The sequence below is a fragment of the Rhinatrema bivittatum genome, chromosome 2 (assembly GCF_901001135.1).
Source record: "Rhinatrema bivittatum chromosome 2, aRhiBiv1.1, whole genome shotgun sequence".
Lineage (NCBI taxonomy): Eukaryota > Metazoa > Chordata > Amphibia > Gymnophiona > Rhinatrematidae > Rhinatrema > Rhinatrema bivittatum.
This window is the reverse complement of record NC_042616.1, coordinates 43,996,314-44,014,924: the sequence shown is the minus strand read 5'-3', so window position 1 is coordinate 44,014,924 and position 18,611 is coordinate 43,996,314. Positions and strand designations below refer to the sequence as shown.

At 45.9% G+C, this 18,611-nt stretch overlaps 1 protein-coding gene across 1 annotated transcript in view; it reads right to left on the bottom strand.

Moving 5' to 3' along the window:
* Positions 1-6,304: 6,304 nt before the first annotated feature.
* Positions 6,305-18,611, bottom strand: part of LOC115085966 (zinc finger protein 157-like) — a 31,851-nt gene continuing 19,544 nt past the window's right edge. The window contains exon 4 of the mRNA XM_029592543.1: positions 6,305-8,181. Within this exon, the coding sequence (XP_029448403.1) occupies positions 6,947-8,181 (1,235 nt within the window). The 3' untranslated portion in view covers positions 6,305-6,946. The remainder of the gene's footprint in view (positions 8,182-18,611) is intronic.

Genomic DNA, 18,611 nt, shown 5'->3' with positions numbered 1-18,611 from the left:
GTGGCTGTTTGCATAGCTGTCCATGGAGAACACCTGTTCCAGGTAAGAAACTTCACTTTCTCCTTGGACAAGCATGGAAAACAGTCACATGAGTGGGACTCCCAAGCTTGGGTTGCTTTTTTTTTTCTTTTGCAATCCCATAGTATTCACGGGAAGCATCTCTTTTGTGTTCATATTACGTTCAAAACAGTAGTCTTATAAAAGTGTCCTTAGTAGACCATGTTGCAACTTGCAGAATTTCTGTTATAGGCACAATGCTTTGATATGCTGTTGAAGTTGCTATTGTTTGTATGTGGTGAGACTTTATCAGTTGAGGTGGTGTGAGTTTCTTCAAAGAGTACCAGTAATTGATGCACTGGGTCAACTTGCACAATACGGTCTGCTTGTTAATACTTTTTTATGTTCCGCATAGGACATGAAGAGCTGTTTGGGTTTATAATAAGACTGAGTTCTATTAAAGTAATATAATAAAGCTCTTCTAAAATCCAGGGTGTGATAAAGCTGTTCTAGCTTTGCTTTGTGTGGTTTTGGGTAGAAGAGTGGCAATTGTATAATCTGGTTTAGGTGAAAATCTGAGATAACCTTGGGCATAAATTTAGGATGAGTTCTAAGAATCCCTCTGTTGTCATAGAATGTTGTAAATTTATTTATTTATTTATTTATATATACATACCGAAAGTTCCTGTATAAAATACATATCACTCCGGTTCACAGGTAACTGAAATAACTACCGCCAAGTGGTTTGTACTTTACTAAGGCTTGTAATTCACTGATGCATCTTGTTGATGTGTCAGAAGGCTCTGTTGATAAAGCTGGTATTTAGCAATCTGTAGTTTATTTAGAATAGTTGGATCAGCGGCAGATGACCACGCCCTCGGGGGAAATCCCAAGAGGGACCAGTGGTCAGGTTTAGTGTAGGAGACAGACACACACTAGTTCTTTTATTAGACAATATAGTAAACCACCAGAGGTGGCAGTAGTGAGCTGGAAGCACCTGGCTGGGCTGTAGTCCCTCAGGTTCTGGAACAGCGATCCCAAGGTGGCTGAGCTGTAGAGAAACTAAGAAAGCAAGGAGGCAAAGCATGCGGGGTTCAGGAACAAGTCCTTGATGGTAACACTCCCACAATAGTCTCTTAAGGCAGCCCAGAAGTTGGTATACATTAGGCCCTCAAGGCGCAAGTACCTGGTTCCAGGGAACGCTCTGAGAGATAGATACAGACTCACTGATGTTAAGCAACAGAGACTTCTTAGAAGCAATATATTAAACCACCAACGGTGGCAGCAGTGAGCTGGAAGCGCCCGGCTGACCTGTAGCCCCTCAGGTATTGGAACAGCGATCCCAGGGTGGCTGAGCTGTAGAGAAACTAAGAAAGTGAGTAGGCAGGGTATGCAGAGTTCTGGAACAAGTCCTTGATGGTAACACTCACACAATAGGCTCTTGAAGCAGCCCAGGAGTTGGAATGCAGTAGGCCCTTGAGTGAGTAAGTACCTGGACCCAGGGAAAGCTCTGAGAGATAGATGGAAACTCACTAATGTTGTAAGCAGCGATGACTTCTTAGCGAACCCTTGCTAACTTGTTTTGTTAGCAAAAACTGAGACCTTAAATATCCCGGTAATTCTCCTTCTTCAGACTCGGACTCTGTTAGTATCTAAATATGCTTGGTCATTGATCTTGATTTCCACTAGTAGTGGCAATGTCTTTGTTTCTTAGATCTCCTTGTATCCTTCTTTACAGGTAATATTTTCTTTGTGCTGTTCTTCTTATGCAGTTTCATGTCCATGCCAACACTCGGCTCTGTGGTTTCCACACCAAGAGTTAATGGCGCTGTAGTTTCCACACCAAATGTTTTCGGCGCCATGTCTTCACGCTCTTTTTTTTTGTTATCTTTGATTGAGATTTCTTATAAGAGTCTCCCAGTAAATTGGACTGCTCTTTCACTTTTCAGTGCTTGTGATTTTTATATCGGGGTTCCAAAGACACCTCATATTTTAATTTCATTTAAATATTAAATATTCAGTAGGCCCTCACTTATGGGGCCATGTTTCTGAAGAACTTTCAATTTGACAAATCATGAGGCCCCAGACATCACAAGCATAAGTAGTGTAAATCTCTGCTGCACATCTTTGATAACATTTGAAGGGTACCATTCCTTTCTTTAACATGTTGATAAAGAGAGCGCTTTCACCATCTAGATGTGTCAGCGGACAACTAAAAACTGATCATCTTGTGAACAATGACTGTTGAGCGGGAAGACCTGTGCATTCTCAGAACAAGAATCTAGAAGCTTCTGAGCATATACAGAGACCCTGCCTGAACTCAGCGCCGCCAGATGACGTCCCACTTACTTGTGTGGCTGTATTGCATGCTTGTCCATGGAGAAACTATTTTTCTTACTGATTCATGCTAACATTCTTTCTGCCGCAGTTGAACGAAAACTTGTGATAGGAGACAGAACTTATTTGTTAACCTCTTCCATCGAGCCTGCTGTGCCTGGCTGATTTCGTGCTCTTCCTCCTGGTTACCTGCAGCCAATCAGCTGATTCTGATTAAGCCCTTGCACCTACCTCCTGCAGCCAATCAACGGAACCTGAAACTTCCTTTGCCAATCCTGCTAGTACTAGGAGAGAGCAGAGGTTTCCTTCTACTCTCTACTGTAAATTGAGTCCTTCTCCCTGTAGGTAGTGGAGAGGGAAGGGTACAGCAGAGTTGCCTTCCTTTCCCAAGATTATCTTCCATATTCCTTCCCACCCTTACCTGCAGTGCAGCCAGTCAGAAGAGACCTCTCTCCTGCAGCCACCTGCCTGCCCCGGGAGCCCAATACAATAAGGGGCAATTAGCAGAGCTCAGAGTTTTACCTGCACATTTTGTTTGTGTACAAACTTTCCACACGATGCAGCAAGGAGCTTTGCACTAAAAATCTGTGCATGGAACTGCACACAGTTCTTGGGCCCTTGCAAGGAAATCCCATGCTAATGAAGGTATTCGCTATTACCCTCCAATGCAAAGAGGTTTGGCTAGCTTAACTCAAATTTTATTAGCACTGGAAATTTTTCAGCTCTGTTAGTCTACGGGCAGAAGCAGGAACTCTCGTAATCAGGACTGTGTTAAGAAACTGCGCTAAATTTCAGCGCACAAGTTTTAACTCTCTGCTGATTACATTGGCCCCTGAGTTAGGGCTGAGGTGGAAAGAACTTGCTGCTTGCTTGATCAGCCAAAGTAATTTTTGTCCATGCACATTTACTCCTGATTTAGTAAGGGCTACCAGTGCAGAAATGGAAGTTAAACTGTGCACACACACGGGTATGCTTCCATGTAAATTCCTTGTTAATGAAGGCATTAGCAGAGAGATGCAGTGACTTACCTCGTTTTTTTTGTAGCACTGGATATTTAACTCCTACTCATAGTTAACATTAACTCACAGTTCTGGGGCTAGTCTATAGTGCTGTGCCGCAGCATGGTCCTGGTCCTGGAGTTCAGAGTTCCTAAATGTTGTGTGCATTACGTTTGCAAGCACCTCTTTGTGCTCCTGACTGCATGTTTTGTGCTCCAAACCAATGTTTGCTAGAAGCCGGGCACTTATAGCCCGGTCATGAAACAAGTGCACGCAGGAAAAGGAAAAAGGGACGGTATTTCAAAGAACACAGGGGCGGATTTTCAGAGCCCTGCTCGCGTAAATCCGCCCAAAACCGGGCGGATTTACGCGAGCAGGGCCCTGCACGCCGGGAAGCCTATTTTACATAGGCCTCCCGGCGCGCGCAGAGCCCCGGGACTCGCGTAAGTCCCAGGGTTCTCCGAGGGGGGGCGTGTCGGGGGCGGGCCCGGTCGTCGCGGCGTTTCGGGGGGCGTGTCGGCAGCGTTTTGGGGGCGGGTACAGGGGCGTGGCTACGGCACGGGGCGGTCCGGGGGCATGGCCGCACCCTCCGTACCCGCCCCCAGGTCGCGGCCCGGTGCGCAGGAGGCCCGCTGGCGCGCGGGGATTTACGCCTCCCTCTGGGAGGCGTAAATCCCCCGACAAAGGTAAGGGGGGGGTTTAGACAGGGCCGCACAGCCTACCCCCGTTCCCTCCGAGGCCGCTCCGAAATTGGAGCGGCCTTGGAGGGAACGGGGGTAGGCTGTGCGGCTCGGCGCTCGCCGGCTATACAGAATCCATAGCCTTGCGCGCGCCGATCCAGGTTTTTAGCAGATACGCGCGGCTCCGCACGTATCTACTAAAATCCAGCGTACTTTTGTTTGCGCCTGGAGCGCAAACAAAAGTAGGCTATTCGCGCGCCTTTTAAAATCCGCCCCACAGTGCGCACCATTTGTAGACTACGTTGCACACCAGAACTCTTTGCTCCTAACTCACATTTATCGCACCTGGTTTTTAGGAGCACAACTTTTATGCACACAAATCAGGTTTTCCAAATACAGGGATGGTCACTTTAAAACGAGCGCACGGGTGCCCATACAAGCATACATGGTCATGCAAGCAAATATACACAGGAAGTTTAAATTGTGCGTGCAACTGCGTACATATGATTTAAAATACACCTTACGCGCATTATGTGTGCTTCTCATTTTAAGTGGTTACTCAAGCAAACGTAATTCACGTAGCTTCCTTAGGACTTTGCCAGCTTTAAAGGGCACAGCTAAGCGGATTTTAAAATATTCTCATGCAAAAGGCATTCCCAATTGTCCATCAGCTTGCCCAGTCTCTTCGAGGTCATCCAGACCCCTCTGGTTCTTCAGCCTGCACTCCCTCTGTTATTTTAGGCCCGGAAAGATATTTCTGCAGACTTACACGTCACCAAGAGCAGCACTAAATATACACAGTTAACCGCCTGCCGTGCGCTGCAGCTGCCAGACTTAAGTATTTTACGCACGTAACTGTTGGGCCTGCCCCGGCATGGCCCCGTCACACCCTAGCTCCGCCCCTTTTTCTTTTACTCATGCATGCGCGTACACGCAAATAATTTGCGGTTTTTAAAATACGTGTTACTCGCACGCGGCCCAGATACTCGTGCATACGGGCCTTTTAACGCGAGCAACACTCTTAAAATTCACCCCAATGTGCTTTAAACCATGTTTTGTCCCTAAATCTTGGTTTGCGGACATTAACCATGATGTATTAGTGCTATTCTTTTTTTTTTGTGTGTGTGTGTGTGCAGTTTTTTAGATTTGTGTACTTTTGTCAACTCCTGATGCATTTGTATGCTATTAATTTACTGCATTGTGAGTTCACTTTTTTTTTTTTTTTGCACACACATTATGAAAACGTACTGAAATGCCTTGCATGTTTTTTAGTCTTGAATTTGATCTCACTGCCTCTCCCAGTGATCAGTGCTTCTTGCCTGGGGGAAGGAGGGGGGGGGGCGGTAGAACTGCAAGGAGATGTCTCGTCCTCGACTCTGCATTTGCCCATATGCATAAAATCAAGAGATGACAGAAAGAGGAAGACAGGTGACAATATTAGAAAAGTTAAGAGAATCTTGGAAAGCAGTCAGGAGAACAAAAAAGCAAAATGTAAGAAAAAATAGCAAATGCGATAAAATGGGAGAGCAAGATGTGCAAAATTGGCATCGTGAGACTCGGAGAGGGAGAGGCATACGTATAGGCCGACAAGGAAAAAAGCAGAGTTACTTAACACATTTTTCTGTTCGGGGGTCATTGAGGAAGGGCCAACAATAGGACCACAAAAAACAGACACAAATAAGACTGGAAGTAAGGTAAAGTTTCGGGAAAAGTGTGTTTGTGAGGAACTAGGTAAACTTAAAATAGATAAAAGTGACGGGAGCGGATGGGATGAGCCCGAGGGTTTTAAGGGAGCCTAGAAAGGTTCTGGCAGCTTCACGATCTTTTCCGTGCTTCTTTAGCGTAGGGAGCGGTAAGGAGGAGGCAGATTAGTCTGATTTCTATGACGAGCACATTAATGGAATCACCGCTGAAAGCAGAAGATAGTGGGGGGTTTCTGGAATCCAATGGACTGCAAGATCCGAGGCAGCAGGGTTTTACCAGAGGGTAAATCTTGGCAGACGAATCTGCTCAATTTCTTTGATTGCACAACCAGAGAGTTGGATCAAGGGAGAGCGCTAGACGTAGTGTACTTGGATTTCAGCAAGGCCTTTGGCGAGGTTCTGCATAGGGAGACTTATACTGGGGTTTGCTGCGTGCATACCAATTATTTATTTACGAACATCTGATATTCTGCTGCTCGTCCAAGAATGCACACAAGGCAGATTACAATTCAATTAAAAATCAAACTTACAAGGACAGTACAGTCTAACAATAATAATCAGGGCAACTTACAATTAGAACTGAATCGTATTCAGGGTAGACTGTATTTACAGTAGCGATAAGAAGAAGAGGGCTGGCACCTGTTGGAGACGAAGCAAGAATACTGTCAGAAAACTGGAATGCTCTGCTGGGGAATTTAGGAGAAGGTCCGGTAGAATAGCCGTGACTCTCTTTCTCTGGAAGGTGAGGTAACACGGCTCGAGGTGTGGTGGTCATGGGTGCTTTGTTCCAAATTCTCAGTGCATAACAGTCAGGCCGAAGCTAGGATTGGGGAGGGGAGAAGGGTCGTTTCGGGAATGAGCTTCACTGATAAGCCAGGGTTTGTTCAGGATCTCATCCTCTCAGATTTACAGCTAGTGTTACTGCTAGTGCCCTTCTTAACATTTGTAGTGTGCCAAAGACGGTGTCCTTCTGGAGTTCATATGCTCAAGCAACATGTCCGTGTGTGCTTGGAAGTTCTTTTTCATCAGGCCTATAGCACCCAATACAACTGGGTCTATTTCTGTATCTCCCTGCCGCATTTGCTTGTTCTCCGATTGCATCCCTTGGTATTTGATGATCTTTTTTCTCTCTTCATACGCAATGCAGAATGGTTGCTTGGTACTCGCACTGCTATTGGCAGTGCTGTCCTTGTATTTTTCTCCTTTACCACTATGTCCGGTTTTCTAGTATTCAAGCTTTCTTTATCGGCTGGAATTGGGATGTCCTGAGTGAACGCTCCCATTCCAACTGACAGTAAGCTCTCTCTCGCATGTGAATTGTCTGGTGTTGTACTAACGATCCCTTCCTAGTGAAACCATCTCCACATTCAGAACATGTAAAAGGCATCTCTCTGTGGGGTCTCTCTTGTTTCTGTGATTCTTCCTTCTGGCTGAAGGTTTTCCCATAATCCGTACATTTAATTGGTCTTTCTTCAGTGCGAGATCTCTGTTGCGGATTCAGAGTAAAAGGATGCTTGATGAATATCTCACGGGTGTGAATTATCTGGTGTTGTACTAACGACCCCTTCCTAGAGAAACCATCCCCGCATTCAGGACATGTAAAAGGCAGGTCTCTGTGGGGTCTCTCTTGTTCCTGTGATTCTTCCTTCTGGCTGAAGGTTTTCCCATAATCTGTACCTTTAATTGGTCTTTCTTCGGTGCGAGATCTCTGTTGTGGATTTAGAGTAAAGGGACGCTTTACAAATAACTTGCGGGTGTGAATTATCTGGTGTTGTACTAAAGCTCTCTTCCGAGTGAAACCGTCCCTGCATTCAGGACATGAAAAAGGCATCTCTGTGTGGGTTCTCACTTGCTCCTCTTTATCTCCTTTCTGGCTGAAAGTTTTCCCATAATCTATACATTTATAGGGTCTTTCTTGAGTGCGAGATCTCTGCTGTGGATTCAGAGTAACAGAATGCCTGTCGAGCACCTCTCTCGGGGTGGTCTCTCGGGTGTGAATTGTTTGGTGTAGTACTAAAGATCCTTTCCTAGTGAAACCATCCCCACATTCAGAACATTTAAAAGGCATTTCAGCATGGGTTCTCACTTGTTCCTGTAATTCGCCTTTCCGGCTGATATCTTTTGCATATTCTCTGCCCGGAAATGGTCTCTCTTCAGCGTCAGATCTCTGCTGCAATTTCAGAGTGATGGGATCCCTGAGGACTCTCTCACATCTGTCACGTAAACATTTTTGGTCTTCCCCTGGACGTGTGGCACTTTGCTCACACACAGTTCCATTCTTGGATGAGTTGCCTGTTGAATGTCCTTGCTTCTTTTCTGTGATGTATTGATACTTCATGTTCTGATTGTGGAAGGAATTGCAGAAATCTTCTCCATCTGTTTCTGATTTTATCGTGTTCCCTTCCGGATTCTCACCGTGTTCCCATTGATGTCTCTCTGTATTCCTGTTCTTGGATGCATCAGTTTCTGGAGAAGGTATGAAACGACACACAGTGATTAGAGGGGTGTATGGGAAAAATGTTACTCATTTTGCTTTTCTTGGGTTGGTATTTTTTTATTGCATTTTTAAATTTTGTTTTGTTACTTATGTACTAAAATTGATCATATGCATGCAAATACAATTGTATATGCCTACAAATAATGAAACAAAACAAATGCACATCCCTAACAATGGCATGAAGTACAAATTCACTGACTTTATCGGTTGATGTTTTAAGTGTTTCTATCAGAGGAGTTACAAGAATTGTTGAGCTCTAGTCCCAGGTTTTGCACTGAAAATGAAAAGATTTGTGAATAAAGTTGGTCTGATACTTTTGCACGTAACAAAATACATAATTAGTACAGAGTTTAGATTCTGGAAATTTATGCAAATATTGCAGGGCATAAAGCATTCCCAGCAGTCTCGGGATACTTACGATATGCTGATGATCCTCTGGGAAAAAAAATGGCATGCAGTGCTCAACAAATGTTCATTGGATTTAATGATGTTAATTACAGAGAGAGAAAACGCAACTACTGTAGCTATTAAAGCCCAATTAGATGCTAAACTTATAGACTTGAAAAAGGATTTGTCCACAGAGGTACACGATGCAGAAATACAGGATCTGAGTAAATCCATGAAAACTTTGTAAGCCGAGGAGACATTTTTTAAATTTGACAAAGTCAATACTCTGTCTTGTTTTGGTTGTTTATTGTGATACTGATTTCACCAATAAAAATGATTACTTTTAAATTTGACAAATTAAAAAAAAAAAAAAAAAGAAAATCATTATTAAAAAATTGTTTACTTTGCTTTTAGACTGCAGACCCTAGTTTTGGGTAAAAAAAAAACAAAAAGGGTTAATTCTGATCTTTCTACTAAAGAATCTTCATATGAAAATAATGTTTTTTCTAGGTCACATGCGTTGGTCTCTATTTATTTTTTAGACAAGGAAAAGGTTTGCAGAAGACAAGTCAGGGGCACTCAGCCTTTCAGATCCTTAAGAAGATTCAATCAAGTGACGACACAGCCCGAGCCCAAAATATCCAGTGGTGATCAATATTTCAGCACAAGAGCTCTCTCACACTCAAATTTCCTTACTAACAGGCCGATACAGTACAGTGCGCTCTGACGCACTGTTAACCTGTCCTTGGACGCGCGTTTTCCCTTACCCCTTATTCAGTAAGGGGCGGAAAACGCGCGTCCAACCCACCGAACCTAATAGCGCCCTCAACATGCAAAGGCATGTTGAGAGCGCTATTAGGTATTCGCGCGTGATTCAGAAAGTAAAATGTGCAGCCAAGCCGTGCATTTTACTTCAGAAATTAGCAAGTATTTGAGATGTCGAGTATATCCCCTGGTTTGCAAAAATTCAAACTTTATAACAAATTCTATTCTTCCTTTTAGATTTCTCTGCTTTGATTGTAAGGGGTTTTTTCCCCCTTGGTCTATCCTCTTCTTTCATCTTGTCTCTCTTCTAAACTTGGTTTCCTGGTTCTCCTTTGCATTTTCTCTTTCCTTCTATGCTTGTCTCCTTCCTTCATCCATCTCAAACATCTAAAGAAAGATCAGAGAATCTCATTTCTTTCTATCTTTCTTCTCCAACTATTTTTTACCTCTCTTTCTCCCATTTCTCATCCTCCACTTCTGACCTCTCCACTTTTCTGTCTCATCCCTTATTGACCCCTCTAAGCCATCCATCTTTGCTGGATTTCAGGCCTCCTTTTCCCCATCTCAGGCTCTCCTTCTCCTCACACTTCACAGCTCTCGGTTCCCTATTGCTGGCTTTCCCCCTCAAGACCTCCCAGCCCTCAAATCTTCTTCTTTGATTCTTTTCCCTACACTTCCAAGTCATCCATTTCCCTTTCTTCCTACTTCTCCCCTCCTCCCTAGCTATTAGTCTTTCACCTCTCTTGATTAATCTCCCCCACAAACCAGCCCTCCACATCCTTCTCTTGACCTCTCTTCCCACTTCTTTTCCCCATCGGTTCTCTCCACCCCCCGGCTCCCATCTCTACACTTTGTCGTCTCCATCTCCCTAGTCTTCACCTCTCCCCCATGGCAACAAGAAAGCAGCAACAGAGCCGTCGGCAAAAATCTCAGGAACTGCTGGACCCAGGAGATGCCGTTGGCCACAGAACTAAAACAGAGACATCGCTCTTCAAAGAGGACAGCGGAGGTGCTGTGTTTCCTGACTCTGCAGCTGCTTCCTTCTCCTGCCCCTATGTAAGCCTAATTTCCCATCAGAAAGCCCATGCGATAAGAAAGCAGCAGAAAGCACAACATTTTCCCTGTCCTCCTCTGTGTTTGCTTTCTTTTCTCTGCCTTAGGTTCCCAGGCAGCTGCCTTTCTTGCTCCTCTGGTGCTAGTGATGGAAGACTCAGACTCTCCTCTCCTACGCAGCTGCAGTGATGCTTCACGTCTCCACTTTTCCAGGGCAGAACATGGCAGCCGACGGGAAGCCCAGGCTCTCCATTTTTATGCTAGCGCTTTGCACTGATGCGCGCAGAAAAAAAACTTTGGTTCAGTTTGTTAATTTGGTCTGCTTGCCTGTAGGGGTAAGCCAGTCACTCTGAAAAGGAGCCTGCAACTGAAGCAAACTTTGCAGGCCTGAGCAACACAAGATGGAAGTCCAGCCACATGATGGCCCTTGCAGTTGAGCTTTCTGTCGTTACCTTACAATTTAACTGGTGCTGCTGGACACAAACTTTGTATGTAATTACAAGACTCAGTATTTTTCACGGATGTCTTCCAACTCACGCCAGCATCTTCCATGAGAATATGAAAATACATACCAGCTAAGATGAAGTCATATCGGAAGCCCACTAAATCCCATGCCAGTGGGTTGTGGTAATTCCAATCAATATTAAATTTTGGACCCTCTGCATTTGTATGAAGTCCTGAGAAAAGAAAAGACTTTGGCCTTACAGTTTTAGGATCGAACAGAACTACTACTGCCACCGCTCTGCTCGCTGCCGTTCATACAGATTTCACACCTGTGAACTCTGCTCCCTACGCTTTTACGAAGCTTAAGACTGAGCTTCGAAACCGGACTCTCTGCTCAGCCCAGCCTTGCTCCATTAACTTTGGAGTGCCTGCCTAATCATGCTTACCAATTTCAACCATGCCTAAGCCCTAGCAAGTCAAGCCAATCTGTGCTCCTGTCCCCTGCCTGCATAGCTTACAGAGGCATCTGCAAGTTCTAGATGAAACTGTGGTGGCGACCTGTCGTTTGCCTGCTGGAGGCCCAGCTGGCTACCCTCCGTACTAAGACAGGATCCTGATTCTCCAGAAGGATGACTCGACTGCAGTGGATACACAGAGTGTTGTGACCGCCTTCGTGACTTCATCATGCTCTCTGGACAGCACAAGATAACTGGCTAAATTACTACTTTAAACTGGGTAAGTCAATTTGCAGTGCATTTGAGATGTACAAGTTAACTTTGAGTTAGATGCAGGAGTTTCATTACCTTTATAACTCTATTTACTCTGTAAAACCTGCAACTTAAAACAATATCTACCGTATATAAAAACCACTGTATATTTTATGCTGCAACAGAAATCTCATTATCTGTCTCTAAAAGATGTAAATATTCTGCTCCCTTTTACGGTAACCTCTGATGCACGATATCTGATTTTAGTGTTAGATAATCTGCAGCTGTAGGAAATCCCTTACATGCCTCAATAATTAATTTTGATCATTTTAAACAAAAAATTGTTTGCATCATTTATTCATTCATTTATCATAAATATCAACGGAGGAATCAATGCGTCCTATTTTGGGCTCAAACAGTGGCGTTTCCTATTCGTGTTTAGTGAAACTTGCAGGCAGACAGGAGTGGAAGATGGAAGAACACCACAAGACAGCAGGATCAGGGCAGAGTGGCAGGGCCAGTGCCGCCTGTTTTGCTGGTCCGTGCAGTGATTACTGTGTTGCTCCCTCCATACACACGCACATAATACGAACTCACCAGGAATTCTGACAGAGCCCATCGCAGGCTCTTTTTTATTTGTTTGTTTTCAGCAATAGCTTTGAGTGCCTGAACACAGCTTACAGGTGGCCAGTGCAGCGGAGTCAGAGTAAGGTTACTAGATTTGTGGTGGGCGAATCTGGGACGCTTGTTCCCTGTGTGACAAGGGCAAGGGGTGTCCATTGGGCTGTCTCCGTGGAACGTAGTAGTAACCTCTCAAAATATACCTCAAAGCACAACCCTAAACTTTTATTATCACAAAACAAAGCCTGGCTGGTGGGTATGTCCTGCATAAACCGGAAAGAAAATTAAATCAGCCAGCGAAACCTAGCGGTTAGCAACACGTAAATTCTGTGTGGGAGACACAGCCAGGTCATAAGACGTTGAGCAGGGTCCCAGGGTATATCACACCGATGAGTTAATAATATTCGCCGTCACACAATAAATCCAACCTTTGGTGTCTCTTGCTTGATTTTCTGGCTCAGCAGATCTCTTTTTTTCTCATTCTCTGGTCTTGTCTGTGTTCCTTTCTTTTCTCTCTCTCTCGCTCTCTGGTATTATTTTTTCTTTTCTGTTTCAATGTTGTCTCCCTTCTATCTCTGTCCATCAGAGTGGATATTTTAATGTTTTCCCTTCTCACATCTCTTCTATCTGCCCTGATCTTAAGAACATAAGAAAATGCCATACTGGGTCAGACCAAGGGTCCATCAAGCCCAGCATCCCGTTTCCAACAGAGGTCAATCCAGGTCACAAGCACCTGGCAAGTACCCAAAAACTAAGTCTTTCCATGTTACCATTGCTAATGGTGATCTTCTTCTTTCTCCATTTCCTCCTCCTTTCTCTCCTCCTTCTCCTATGTTCTCTCCTTCATGATTCATTCCTTCTTCATTTATCTTCTTGAATGTATACCCTGCCTCCCCAATCCAGGGTTCTCTCTCCCCCCCTCCCCGGTCTTCTCTCTCTTCCCTATCGTAGATCTTTTCTCCCTCTCCCTTCACCACGTAACCAGTCCTCTTACCTCCCCGTAGCTCAGTCTCTAATCTGCTCTCTCGCTCAGTCTCTGGCCCTCTGTCTCCTTCTCCCTGCACCTTCCTTCTTTTTTTTCCTTCCCCATCCTGAGGACTCTGGCCTTCTGCCTCCCCTGTCCTCTCTATCACTTTGTCCCCCATCCTAGGTCTGGCCTTCCCCTCCCCATAACCCCTCTCCTCAAATTCTCCACCCCTGGAAAGCTCTAACCCCATCCCCCTCCTTTCCTTGGAAAGCTTATCCCCGACAAAGGGATCTCTGGTATGGTCTGGCCACGCCTCCCCTCCCATGATCCTCCCTGCCCTGTGGCCACTCCCATTATTTTCAGGGTCAACTGTCTCTCTCCTTTGCCTCACCCCCCCTTATCTCTGTTCCCCTCTCCCCTCGTCCTTGGTCTGTTTTCTGTGCACCCCTTCCCAGATCCTCTCTCCTCCCATCCCAAGTTTAGTCTTCCTTCTGCCCGATTCCCAGAAGGTTCTTACCCTACCCCATCATCACAGCCTCGAAACACTCTCACCTTGATCCCTCTTCACCCCCTCCTCCGAAACACACTCATTCTGTTCCCTCACCCCCTCCACAAAACAAAGCTTTCACTGTGCTGCCTTCCCTCCTGATCCTTTTACCTCCTCCTCCCATCCTCTGTAGAGCACATCTAACTCTTTCAGACCTCCTCACCAGCCAGCAGGAGAAGCAGCACTTAATACAATGCATCTGCTTCCCCCCTGCGTGGAGCAAATACTCGCAGCTCATACCCCGAGACTGAGCCTGTTCCTCTTAGGAAGCAGATACTGTATTAAGCACTGACTTTCCTCCTGGGGAGGTGTTGTGGGGGAGAGTGAGAGAGGCAGCAGGCCAGCGGTGGTAGTGGGCTGCAGGGCCCAGAAGCTCGGCGAGGGTAAGACTGCCAGAAACAGAGCAAGCAGCAGCAGCAGTGGCTGGGAGCCGCAGAATCCGGGAGCAGCATCAGGCCAGGGGAGAAGAGGAAGCTCGGTGGCCACAGCGAGCTCTGGGGTGAGAGGGAGCACAGCAGCAGCAGGGCCTTGGGGAGGGAAACATAGAAATGACGGCAGAAAAAGACCAATCGGCCCATCCAGTCTGTCCAGCAAGCTCCCACCCTTATTTTCCCATACTTACCTGTTTCAAAATTTCCTGCCCTCCCCTGTCATTGATGCAGAGAGTAATGTTGGAGTTGCATCACAGGTGAGCATAAGGCTTATGTTTAAGGGTTATAACCGCCGCATCACGCAAGCTACCCAGATGTTTGTTCAACCAGACTGCACAGATCAATGCCTTGTTGGATGTTGTCTGAATGTAAATCCTCTTTTCCTGCCATTGAAGCAGAGAGCAATGCCGTATATGCATTCAAAGTGATGTATCAGGCTTAATTGGTTTAGGATAGTAACCGCCACAATAAGTAAGCTACCCCCACGCTTATTTGTTTGCCCAGACTTTGTAGCTCAGTCCTTGTTGGTTGCTGTCTGAATGCAAGAAGCATCGGGTTGTAGAGGAAGAGGAAGCTTGGTAGGGGCAGCCATAAAGAACCGGGCCACACCTCTCAGGCTCAGCTGTGGGATGCCAAAAAGACAGAGTGATGGGTAAGGCACCAAGCACAGTGGCATCAAAACTTCATGACATGATCACGTGATGTGGTGAGAGCGGTCGGTCGCAACTGACTTCTCTCCGGAAGGCTCACCCGGCTCTCGGCCTCTAAAACCTGCAAAACCCTAGGAGCAGACCTCTACTCGACGGATTTGGACCCCCACATGTCCATCACTTCTTTTATGTCCAAATCGCCGTCGAATATGGCACCTAAGCTAGCTAAAAGGGACAAGGAACTCCCTAAGGGCCCGGACCCCAAAATGGCGCCCGGCTCCCCAGGCTTGGGGACGGGAGAGCCTTCACAGGTGAACGCCCTGTCTCCCTCTGTGGTGCAGGCTATCAAGGATGCGGTGCTCGCGGCTCTGGAGGGCAAATTAACCGGGATTTCAGATCATCTAGCGGAACTCCGGGACTCCTTCCAAGAATATGCTCCCCGTCTCACCCAAGTCGAAGACCGTACATCATCTCTGGAAGACGCGGTTACGGAGTTACAAGGGAAAGTACTTACCCTTAAAAACAAACTTCAGGAGCAGATGGATAAGGCTGAAGACCTTGAAAACCGTGCTAGAAGATCCAACATCCGATTCCTGGGCATTCCGGAAGCCTTAGAGGATAATTCTCTGCGTTCTACCTTTCTAAAATGGCTGCCGGAGGCTTTAGGCCTTCCAGAATTGCAGGGGTCCCTGGAGATCGAGCGCGTGCATAGAATCGGAGTCCGGGGTCCGGCACAAACTAGGCCCCGAGTTGTTATAGCAAAAATTCTGAACTACCGACATAAGGAGCTTCTCATGCAAGCCGCACGGAAGAGTGAAAACCTGCAATTCCAAGGCACTCCGGTGCGCTTAGCCCCTGATTATTTGGCGAAAGTGGCGGCTCAACGGCGGGCGTACGCGCCTGTGTGCAGTGCATTGATTGCTAAAAATATCCGTTTCGGTATGCAGTTCCCAGCAAAATTACGTATTAATTATGATGGTAAATGGCAACTGTACAACAGTGTGGACGAAGCCACTAAGTTTATGGACTCTTTGAACAAGTGACTTTGAGTGTGCTGCAGGTCTGTTACGGGGGATGCTTTCTTCTTTTTCTGCTGTAATTTGGAGGCAGGGAGTCGGCTCTGAGCCGACTGAACACTCACATTGATCTTTGTTCAGACTTAGGATCTGAACGGGTTATCAGGGTATGTTTCAGGGGCGAGGGAAGAAGGGGGGGGAAGGGAGACGGAGTTCTGGTAGCATTCAAAATGTGGGATTTTCTATATGTACCTCTCTTTTCTGCACTACCTCTTTGTGTTTAGTGTGGGGGGGGTAATGGGGACTTAGAGGACTTGGTCAGCTGGGAGCCGGTCCTCTATCTCAAATATGTGACGTTATCTTTTCTATGTCTCTACTTTGATGACCATGGGGAGTAAGTGTAGGATCATATCATGGAATGTGGATGGCTTAGGAACCCCTGTTAAAAGGAAAAAAATCTTTCAACATTTACAACGCTTGCGCGTTAATATAGCTTGTTTACAAGAAACACACCTTTCAGAAATTGAGAGTAAAAAATTGTGTAGGGAATGGGTTTCTGCTTGTTACTTTTCGGCGGCTAAGGGGAAAAAGGGGGGAGTGGCCATCTTAGTGAATAAAAATACCCCATTTACCTTTCAACGGGAGGTTACAGACCCGGAGGGCAGATTTATCTTGGTGACAGGCACTTTAGCAGGGAAACAGGTGACCATATGCTCCCTATACGCCCCAAATATATATGACTCTGTTTTTCTCAACCATTTAGCCACGACACTCATGACAGCCACACAAGGGGAACTGCTCTTAGTCGGGGACTTTAACAGCTTCGTTAATAGCGCTCTGGATAAATCATTCCTGCCTACCAGCTACAGACCTACCTCGGACTCATATGTCCGGCACTTGTGTCAGCGCCTAGAACTTATTGATGTCTGGCGTACTCTAAATCCCGAGGTAAGGGAATACACGCATGTCTCTAGAGCGCATGCCACTATGTCCCGCATCGATTATATCCTTATTCCTACCACCCTTTTTTCCAGCATTGCGGGGGCGGACATAGGATCTATCATTATCGCTGACCATGCCCCTATTTGGGTGGATTTATGGCTATCTTCAACGCGTCCCGGTCACAAATTCTGGAGGTTCCCGGGTCAGCTAATGGTTGATCAGGAATTTCACCGCTATTTGAATGACAAATGGGGGGAATACGTCATGCATAATGATCAGCATAGTGGAGATCCCGTTTTATTCTGGGAGGCCAGTAAAGCTGTCCTTCGAGGAGAGGTGATAGCCTATTCGGCCTTGAAGCGGAAAAAGTTAAATGCCGCTATCCTGCAGTTAGACACTGAGTTGCAGGCAGCAAAGCACGCACTGGCTATAGCTCCCACGGTTTCCAACAAGGAAACTTATAGGGCATGTCTTAACGCTTTAAATGCACATTTGCATGTCCGAGCTCAACGCTCTATGAAGGCCTCAGAGCATTTCTTTTTTCGCTATGGCAATAAGTCCAGTAAGCTGTTGGCCCGGCTGGTGGCTACCAAACGGAAAAAGACTTTCATTGGTAGTCTCACCTCCTCGGTAGGCATAACCTCCCACACAAGTGAAGATATTTGCGAAATCTTTCGCTTGTTTTATGAACACTTATATAGCGAAGATAGATTAGGTGGGCAGGCGGATGAAAATCTGTTTTTTCAAGATTTACAACTGCCACAGATTACCCCTTTGCAGGTAGATCTTTTGACCAGACCTATTTCCGTGGGAGAGGTACAAGGTGTAATTAGAACAAGTAAGAACCACAAAGCCCCAGGTCCTGATGGCCTTACCTCAGAGTATTACAAAATTTTAAGCCCCTCTCTTGCTACCTCTATGGCAGCTTTCTTCAATCATGCCTGGGACGTCCAACGCTTCCCTGCCCAATTTAACAGGGCATACACATCACAGTATTACCTAAGCCGGGTAAGGACCCTCTTCAGGCATCATCCTATCGTCCGATTTCCCTTTTAAATACGGACCTTAAGATATATGCCCGAATTTTAGCAATTCGCATGAACTCGGTCCTGCCGAGCATAATATCCTCGCATCAGGCAGGTTTTGTGAATGGCAGAAACGCTGGGGCCCATGTCATACGGCTTATCTCTGCTATCGAATCCTCCCACCACTGTCAAATTGAATCAATGGCTGTGGGATTTGATTCGGAGAAAGCTTTCGACCGGGTTTCTTGGGAATATATGTTTTCGGTTCTTCACAGGTTTGGGTTCCCGGAACATTTTATCCAGGCTATCTCCATTCTCTATACAAACCCGGTGTCTCAGATAGTGGTAAATGATTCACTCTCTAATGGGTTTCAGATTACACGAGGGGTCCGCCAGGGGTGCCCTTTATCACCCATATTGTATATCTTGTCTTTAGATCCTCTGCTCCGTAAACTGGCGGAAACACCGCTGGTCCGCGGCCTGCTGCATCATAACAATTCCTTTAAGGTGGCTGCTTTTGCGGACGACATGCTGGTTTTCCTTAGTGATCCTGTTGTGTCTCTGCCGCATGTGTTACAAATTCAATCTGCTTTTGGGAGGTTTGCGGGTTTGAAAGTAAATGTGGATAAGTCAGAGACGTTGGATGTCTTGGGTACGTTGCAGGGAAAGTGGGTTGGGGTATTCCCGCTGCGATGGGTCACACATTCACTCAAATATTTAGGGGTACATATACCGGCGGATCTTAACCGCCTCTATGTGCTAAACGTTCTCCCGCTAAAAACGAAATTACTCAAGAATCTTTCTGCCTGGCAAGGTTTGCCGTTATCTTTATCTGGGAAAATAT